Here is a 10022-nt window from a genome sequence, read left to right on the forward strand (position 1 = left end):
TGTAGAACTTCTCCTTCTTTAACTTAGTGCAACAGATATAACATGCAATATACTAAAATAAAAAAAATAAAGGGAAGAAATTGTTTAAGATGTTTTTATATTGGTTCGTCTAATAATGCAAATTACGACAAATTCTCAAACAATTAATTGAGTTCCACTAGCTGACTATCGCTACAAGATACAAGAGTATGCTTTCAGCTCATAGCCAATCCTATCTAACCCGTACGAGTTTTGTTTGATAACAAGTCACTATTGGCTAATACAAATACTTTTTCAAGGGGAGAATCACTCTCTAACCATAAAAATTTGTAACCAAATTTATGTGCTTCTTCTAGAGCAAGAATAACACTCATGAATTCAACATCTAATTCAAACTGGAGACCAAGAAAAACAAAAAAAACCACAAATGAATTCTCCTATACTACCACAAAAGATACATGCACAAGAAGCAAGACTAGGAGAGCCCCATCAATGTTAATATTGATCCAACCAACAAAAGGAAACTTCTAAACAACTTTAAAAGTTTGAAGAGGTTTGCTACTCCGAGTGTTAATCACTTAGAATTTTAACATAGAAAAGTCAAGGATATCATTCTTCATGGATTTAGTAAAAGTTTTATCAGCCAAAGAAATGAGGTCCTTAATAGACTTAATGGCCCAATGAAGATTAATCTTCTGCTTAAATCTAATATTATTTCTCATATGCCAGATCATCCAAATAGATAAAGTAACCGCAATCAAATTCACCAATTTAACCAAAGGACTCCCATCAGATTTGATAAAGATCATTCGTAGAGTGAAAATTAGCATTGGAAAAGATTTATTGAATCTAACCCCAAATATACATAGCAAAGGAACATTCAAAAAACAAATGTTGAATAGATTATTTCTGCTTATCGCATAAAGAGCACATGGAGAAAAGATGAAAACCTTTATTCTGGATGTCTCTGTCAGTAGGTAACCTTACCATGAAATTTTTTCCAAAGAACCTAAGTCTTGGCAGGAAGAATGGAGGAAGACCAAATGAGTTTACCCCAACCACAAGGAGAACCAATGTTTGAAAGAAGTCGTCTAGAAGTGATATATGAAGGACATTAAAGGAGGGGATCCAAGTACTGTCATCCCAAGCTTGCGAGACTTTAGAAACTAGGGATGCTCTAACTTTATACGACATACATGTAATAATAGACAAACTTTTTGAAGAGTACATATCATTCCAAAAGTTGATATCCTTACCCGAGCCAATAGTTCAAGAAATGTGTTTAAGAACCAGGTCATACAAATCTCTTATACCAATCCAAATGGAAGAAGATTTATATCTAAGAAATTTCTGATATTTAGATTTAAGAAATGTAGCTTTAAGCAACAAGGCTTATTGTTGTAAGCAAAGTTCCAATCAATGTTTAAAAGATAAGCATTATTCTCCACTTGAAGATTAAAAACTTTCAAACCACCACTCTCAAGAGAAGAACAAATTTTGTGCCAGCTAAGAGTAGAGATACCTTCCTTCTCAAAGTCACCAATCCATATGAAATTTCAAACCCATTTTTTAACTTGTTTAATTAAAAAGGAGGGTCATTTGTAAACATTGAAGCTATAAGCAAGGAAATCAAAGATAACCATAATCACCACCTGAAATTTGTCCATCATACTAAGAGTCTTACTCATCCAAGAAGCCAATTTTAGCTTAATTTTATCAGCCAATGACTGAAGATATCTCTACCTTTAAGAATGAAAAAAAAAAATAGGCATACCTAAATAGTTAAAAAGGAGAGAACCTTGATTGCAAGCGAGAAAAACTTTAGACTTTCCTATTCAATCTAGTAATGTTATTAGTAGTAAAGAAGAAAGAGAATCTTCTTCACAGACAGTTTCCGTTCACTCTGATGGAATGCCAAATTGCAAAAACAAAATAATAATTTAATTGCAACCACAATTTCTAAATTTACAACACCAAAAATTTGATCATATTAAAATAATAATAAATTTACAATAAGCAAACAAATAATAAAATACAATAATTTTTAATTATAATAAATAATGACTTTTTGCTATTGACAAGATTTTATTTTCTTTATAAAAAGAAATGAGAATTAAACATCTAACATAATTAATTTTTTTAAATCAACATAATTAATTTTATTAATTTAAAATAAATATAATTAATTTATTATAAAAAATAAAAAAAGCAAAAATTTACACATATAATAATAAAATTTACTATATATTTTAAAAATATCATGCCTATAGTAAACTAAATCTACCAAAAAGAATTATAATTTTTAGCAAAAATAATAATAATAATTAAAACTATATAAATAAAATAGTTGAATTATCCACCAAATCAATTTGCCCAAAGAATTTCATTCTAAAACTAAACCATTAACATTTTTTTTTCCTAATATCCATTACTACACTGTTTTTTCTAAAGTCCTCCAATAATATTACTTAAAATATATGCCATACCTAATAAATCAAATCTTAATTCATTCGGCCATATATAGTATTTAGTATATCAAATTCAGAATTTGTTCACTTTATTTAAGGAATTTTTTTACACCATCAAATCAAAATAACCATATGAACAAATTTAAAAATATTATTATTAACTAAATATCAATCTCAGTAACTAAATATTTATAAAAATTGCATTTCTTTTCTTTAATTTATCCAACATCATTATAAATTTATTTTTCTAATGTTTTGAATCATATTTTTCTTAAGATACCACAGAACATCAACCCCAAAATTTCTCTTAGATTAACTAAAATAAGTATTTCGTCATATTTGACATCGATAATTTAATACGGAGTTAACACATGTTATCAAAATACATCTCCTTCCAAAAAAGTAACACTTTTCTTTTGTCTAATTCTAAGTCACATATAACACAATTATGACCAAAATAATAAAAAGAAAAAGTATTCCCTTACATTTCACATCAGTATTAGAACATTCAATGCTGTTAAAATACCTTTCTCCTTCAAAAAAATTGCAAATCTTTTTTTTTTTAAATTCTAACAATAATATAAAACAATTATAATAAAAATAAAATATATATATATATATATATATATATATATATAAAAGAGTTCTTATACCTTTATTTCTAATATATGAATTATAATTTTCTGCAATTTTCTTTTCAATCATCACCTATTTATTTCTATAATTCCTTTAAACTTCTTCTCTCAATTTCTAATTTTTATTTCAAAGAATTCTTATATGCATTGTTATGTTCAACCACATTTTTAACAAGGAAACTGCAATTTTTTATTTTATTATTATTATTTTATTATTATTACTTCTCTTAATTATCAAAATAATATGTATATTTAGAAATTTAACAATAGATTTTATACCATTCCTCCTCCTTTGTCTATACTAGAGCACAATGATGAATCTTAATAAGGGTGAGGCCTCAGTTATTCAATTTGTAGTAAAACAAAAAATGAAAAAAAATTGAAATATGCCTGATTGTCTAGTATTTAGTTATATTTTTTATTATGAAATTTATTACATAAAATACACATTAATAAAATGTAATGGAACTTTCATATTTTTTTAATCTTCTTAAACTTGTTGTATGTTTTTGGAGGTCAACTATATCATGTTTTATATGTGATTTTTTATATTTGCTTAATAAATCTTTGTCTTTTAAAGAAAATTAAGATACTAGTTAATAGAGAATCATTTTGGTTTACTAGGATCTTAAGATTAATTAAAATTTTATATTAATACTCAGGATCATTTAAAGATGTCTTATTAGTTATTGGAGTATGTGATGCAAGTATAGAAAGGAATATAACGAACTTGTTAAAGAAACAATTTTGATTAAAAGAAAGTGTTTTTGCCTTTTGATTTCGTTTCCTTTCAAATTAGTCTCCTAATAATATTTGTTTTTGTAGATTTCTTAGAAGAATAGGTCTTCTATGTCCCCTTTTGCCTTACTTATTGGAACACTAGGACATAACACTAATGACGATTAATTGGCACTAGATAGCTATTTAGTGGCTTAACTATTTATGGAGGGGACAAAAGAAACAATATTTGTTGGTGATGCTTTTATTTGAATGGTTTTTAAATTCATTAACAAAATCGAGTTTTCATCTACACTATAATTAAAACCTTATTTTTTAAAAATGCCATTATTAAAATTTGGTTTTAATATGTAAATTTATTGTCTATCTTTAATGTCAAATCCTACTACCATAAACACAACCACAACAAAGAATTCGAACTTTTTTTGCTAATTTTACGACATCAATGTTTAAAATCTTATTACATTTTAAATATTGAATACATTATCATGCATAAACTTCATTGAGCATCCTAATTATATTAACACCTCTTTTAAATTAAAATATAATAATAAAAAACATGTTACTCAAAATCTAATAAATGATATACTAATAAAATCATAAAATTAAATATGTAATATTATTAAATGTTAAAATAACATATTTTTGTAGTTTAACACCAACAAATACAAGTAAAAATTTAAAATCAACTTAAAGAACATAAAAATATAAAAGACCAATATAAAATATTCATTTAATTGTAATATATAAAAAATAAAACATCATCACTTACTTTAATTGTAGTATTTTCTTTCACTATTTTTAATAAAAGCCATATCTTTTTAATAAATTTTCTTGCCATGTACGATTGATTACTTTCGAGTAGAATAACTAATCACCACATTCAACATTAAAGTTCTCTTTGGTTAGTGCTGAGATTGACTCAAGTTCTAAAAATGTATAAAATATAATAATTAATATAATTGAAAAAATAAAGAAAAAACAAATAAACAATAAAAATTTAAAGTAAAGTATAAAATACTTCCTGAATAAGAATAAAAACACTTATAAATTAAATGTGTGAAACAGACCAAATAATTTTATAAGGAGATTTAGGTTGAGATTATAAATTATTATTATTATACAATTTTTAAATAAAAATTAATATTAAATACTAAAAAAGAATTAATTATTATATTAACTAAATTAAATATTATTTTTAAAATAAAAAATTTATTGATATCTAAATTATTTTTTAATAAATAATTTTTAAAACTACATACAAATTTAGAAATAATTTATTAATAATAAAAATTAATTTTAATATTAATATTTTTTTTAAAGTAGTATATAATTTATTTAATATAATAATATTTTTTAATATTGATTTATTTAATGATTTTTAGGAATGATATAATAATATAAAAAATATATTAAAGTATTTTCTTTCAGGTTCTGTCGGTTTTAAAAAATCGATCAGCAAACCGAACTGAACCAGCTGGTTCTTAGAAACAAAATTCAAAACAATCCAAAAGAATTCATTTTTTTTCATTTACCGGTTATTAAGATCGATTTTGAATTTTTTTTATCGATTCAATTCTGAACATCCCTAAATACTGATATTGGTTATGTGTTGGTTCTTTCATGTCTTTCTATCCCAAAATTATCTTATTATTAAAAAAAATAGTAGAAACACATTTTACACACACTTTTTTTTAAAACACATTCTTATTTAATAAAATTTATTAAAAAAACAGCAAGAAAAATATGAAACACACTTCCTAATTTTTATGTATTTTGTCCTGATCACTTGTAAGAAAATAATGTGTCCAGTAAAATTTTAAAAAAATATATTCTTAAGTTTCCCAAAATTATATCTTTGATTTAGAGTTTAATCTTGATTCAACCATTTAAGGTGTGTGAATTTGAACTAATTGGCTGGAAGCATGAGATGAGATGTATATATCAAAGTAAAAAATTTGCATTGAACACAAATAATAAGAAACGAAAACTTTGCATCACCTTGTTTAAAGGCACGGTTTGGATTAGGGGATTTACTGTTTGTGAGACGGATGTAAGAGTCATCTCCTTGTTTGCATCCAGAAATGAATAAAAGAGGAGGGAAGCAGAAAGAAAGAGATGAATACTTTTGAATATTTTGCATAATTAAAATAAAAAAAACAAGAATGAAAGAAGAGAAAGCTACATAAGCATTCAAAAAATTTACAATTTTACCTTTCATATGTAATAAAAAATAATTTAATTTTATTTGATTTTATTCCATGTAAATTGGAAGTATTCAAAAAAATATTTAATATATTCATAATAATAAAAATATTAAATATATTTTAATAAAAAATACTTATATACCTTAAAATATAAATATATTTATAATAAAAAAATATTAGTATTATAACAAAAGTAATTATCATTTATTTCTTATTTTTTTATACACAAAAATAAATTTGTAATCTTATAATTTACACAATTAAAAATAATTAAAAATATTCTTATAATCATCAAATCACTCACATATTTCAATAAACTTTCTTTACACACTCACCCTAAGATACTCTAATCCAAACATCCTAAACTTTCTTCACAATTTTTTCTTAAATCTATATAATACACCAAATCTATATAATACACCAATATTGCCTTGACACACAAACATGTAACAAATGATAAATGATGAACCTGACACAAGGAATGGTTCCTGTTCACAGCTCTGGCAAACTCTGTTCATCCTGTTCATGCATCATCATCACATTGGCTTGGGAATTTTTTCTGAATAATAAAACAATTCATCCTTTTCCTTAACTCATCAGGGTTTGCACCCACAATTTTGTCCACTGGAGCTCCTCCATTCATCAACAAAAAGGTAGGAATGGCTTTGATTTCCATCTTGGAACCAACTTCCTAGATACAGCCACACAATTCACATAGCAGCACAACACAAAAGTTGGTCAAGACATTATCTTACACTCAACAATTATTGTGCATTACAATTTGTCTCTTCAAACCCTCCAAAAAAATTAATTAAGTAGGATATTATAAGCCACCAATTGATATCATTAGCAAAGTCACACTAAAGATGTTGATGACCAATAATGCCATTATTATAAGCTAAAAGGCATGGAACCTAATTTTAATATATTATGTGTACTGACATAAACACAGCACACATGACCTCAAAGTTGAACAGTCTCATCCACCACAGCTCGTCCACTCATCAAAACAAAGGCTTTGATTTCCAACTTGGAGGCAACTTCTCAGATAAACAAAATGCACTCAACAGTAAACAAAAACTGTTATGAGAACTATGAATACAGATGATAGATACTCAGGAATCCTGCATAGAGTTTGTCCTTTCAAACTATCCACATGTAGGTATAACAAAAGATATAACCTATTATAGGTCACTTTTTTTAAAACATCACCAAAGTCACACTATTCATTGTTACGACCTCACTTATGTTAAGATCACATCACTTTGGTTAATGAAACTTTTTGTCTTTAAAAAACACTTATATGGTTAAAGAAGGAAGTTATATATAAATTATTATTAACCTTAATTGAATATAAACAGCATTCAATTGAACTAACAAGTTTTTTTTTTCTTTTTCTGGAGAATATAGATTAGAAATTTGGCTCTAGTGATTCTCTGCATTAGGAAATAGTTTTTGTGAATAACCCTGTACAATATTCACTATAGACAATAGTTAGCATTGCATGTTCTGCCAATTACAAGAACTGACATGGAAATTGTTGAATTGAAAATCTGGGAGATGTGGTGGCATATGGAGTAAATAGTTTTATATAAACACCAAATCAGGAAGGAAGAGCTTTCCCTCTATAGGTTATACACAAAATTTACCTTGACCTCATCAACATCCACATCAAGAAAGAGAACATTTTGATAGGTGGAAGCCAGTTCTTGAAAGAAAGGATTCATAGCTATAGAGGGTGAGCACCAATAAGCAGAAAAATGAACCATAACCTGCAAAGTAGTTGTAGGAAGCATGAGAGAGCTATGAATAGACCTTTACTACACATCAGAACATTCACCCTTGGTGCTAATTGAAGCAGAGTCCTTAACCAACCAATTGTAGTGATTAGAAATGTAAACAGATTAATAACTATATGAATCTCCAGAAACAAATGAGACTCACAGGGAACCCTTTATTGGTAGCATCAGTGATGTGGTGTTCCCATGATTTTCTTGAGTCAATTTTCACAACCTTAGATATTTTTAGCTGTTTTTGGCCTTTCATTTCCTTCTTCTGCCGCTGCTTCTTCAAAATGTTGATTTATATATATGTAATACTCTGAGAAAATAGCAGCATTGATGTTTCTCTCTCTCTCTCTCTCTCTTGAAGAGTATATTTGTTGAATTTTGATTTATATATAATACAGAATATAACCAATATAACATGATTCACACTTCCACAGATTCTCACATACAAAAGATTAGATTTTAATTAAATTGTTGGAGATAACACCTGAACTAAGTAAGCCACTTTCCCTACATAAATAAAGACAAATTTCATTTTTTCTAATTAGTTTTACAAGATAAGTCAAATTTAAAATCACTTTTTAATATAAAGATATTAATTTTATAGTGATTTTTTTCCTTTCATTCTTTCAAAAATAGCCTTTTGTTTTTACTTGAAAAATCATAAACAGAAACAAAAAATTTAGAGGATAAAAACAATATATATATATATATATTTAGAGTTAATATATATTGTACATACTTAATAATAGAAATGTTTGACCAATAAAATATATTACAAATCGCACTTATGAATTTGAAATAAAAATAACAAATTTAATTGGGTTTGTTTAGTAAATAAAATTTTAAAAAAATGAATTAGTTTCCCATAAAAAATTATAATGAATATATATATATATATATATATATATTTTAAGATTTTTAAAAATATATTTTAATTCCTCTAAATTGAAAATATATATATTCAGGAAAACTTATTGAAACAATTGTTATTCTATTAGATGAATACGCAGCCAAACTTGATGATGTGTGAATGCTACTTTTGACGTGTATGATTTGTTTGTTGGTTTCTTGGTTGCATATTATTTCATGATGATTATCATGAATCAACCTTATCTCTCTAATTGCTCAAACTAATGATTATGGTTAAGCTTATCAGATAATTAAGTATTCTGTTACTTAATTTGCACGTCATAGCACTACCAAAAAATTTTCTTTCATGCAATTACAATTTAAGCATGTTCGAAAAGTTTTTTTTTTCAGAAAGACTCCTTAAAAATATTTAAATAATTTTTTCATAAAGTAAAATTTGTTTTTCATTTCGTGAGAATAGATAAATAAAATTCTTTAACGAGTAACGAATTTATAATCTTCTAACAAAGTGCTGGAATATCTTAATAGATATAATAATTGATCCAATTTATTATAACCACATTTAAGTATCCGTAATTCAATCTTCATATAGTCTATGTCTTTGAAATAACAATTCTTTGGAAATTTCTTTGTATATAGAAAGGAACTTTGTGCTTTGATAGAATATCGTGTGATGAAATTATATCTGATTATCCAACACTCGTCCAAATTTGTCTAAGTCAGAAGCCTTCCAGAGAAACTTGTCCAAGCAAACTCAATGTCGTCTAGGCGAGCCTAATCATGCCGAGGTGAGAAGTCACTTAACCCAAATCCAACTAGGTTAAATATGAGGTGTGAGACACAACCCTAAACATATTTGGGAGAATAGAAGGTGATAGAAAACCCTAAAGGAGACAACCATTCAGGAGAAATATCCTTGATCTTTTTTTTCTTGCTTTCCATGCTTGTAATGAATGACCAACATGAGTGGCTAATTCTACCATTTGGGATTGAGTGTAATTTGTTCAAACTCTTATGTATTGTGGTGATATTTAAATATAATATTATGTTCTTGATTGATGATTCGTATTGTCATTTTATTCTTAAGGCTTGTTTACCATGATTTTGATTCTTAGATTTGACTAAAAAATACTTCTAAGTTTTTGACGTAAATGATAATGCTTAACATATTTGAATGATATGAATAGATTTGAAATGTTAATTGCTATCAACATTTAATTGTAAGGATAATGAGTTTTTACAAATATGCAAGGAATCGATATTTAGAAGACTATCTTAATAATTTTATATGCGAGAAATTGATATGAATGAATTTTATATGGGCATCAATATCAA

General features: G+C 26.1%; 1 protein-coding gene across 1 annotated transcript; it reads right to left on the reverse strand.

Annotated features, from left to right (window-relative positions):
- Positions 1 to 6287: 6287 nt before the first annotated feature.
- On the reverse strand, positions 6288 to 8198 carry LOC137810912 (thioredoxin-like protein CXXS1). Its single transcript, XM_068612410.1, has 3 exons — positions 7972 to 8198; positions 7677 to 7799; positions 6288 to 6718 (listed from the first exon to the last, which is right to left on the reverse strand). The coding sequence occupies exons 1-3, from the start codon at positions 8071 to 8073 to the stop codon at positions 6551 to 6553; spliced, it is 393 nt and encodes a 130-aa protein (XP_068468511.1). The 5' UTR covers positions 8074 to 8198; the 3' UTR covers positions 6288 to 6550.
- Between the last annotated feature and the right edge of the window lie 1824 nt (positions 8199 to 10022).

This window comes from Phaseolus vulgaris, chromosome 11 (assembly GCF_000499845.2).
Source record: "Phaseolus vulgaris cultivar G19833 chromosome 11, P. vulgaris v2.0, whole genome shotgun sequence".
NCBI classification, from domain to species: domain Eukaryota; kingdom Viridiplantae; phylum Streptophyta; class Magnoliopsida; order Fabales; family Fabaceae; genus Phaseolus; species Phaseolus vulgaris.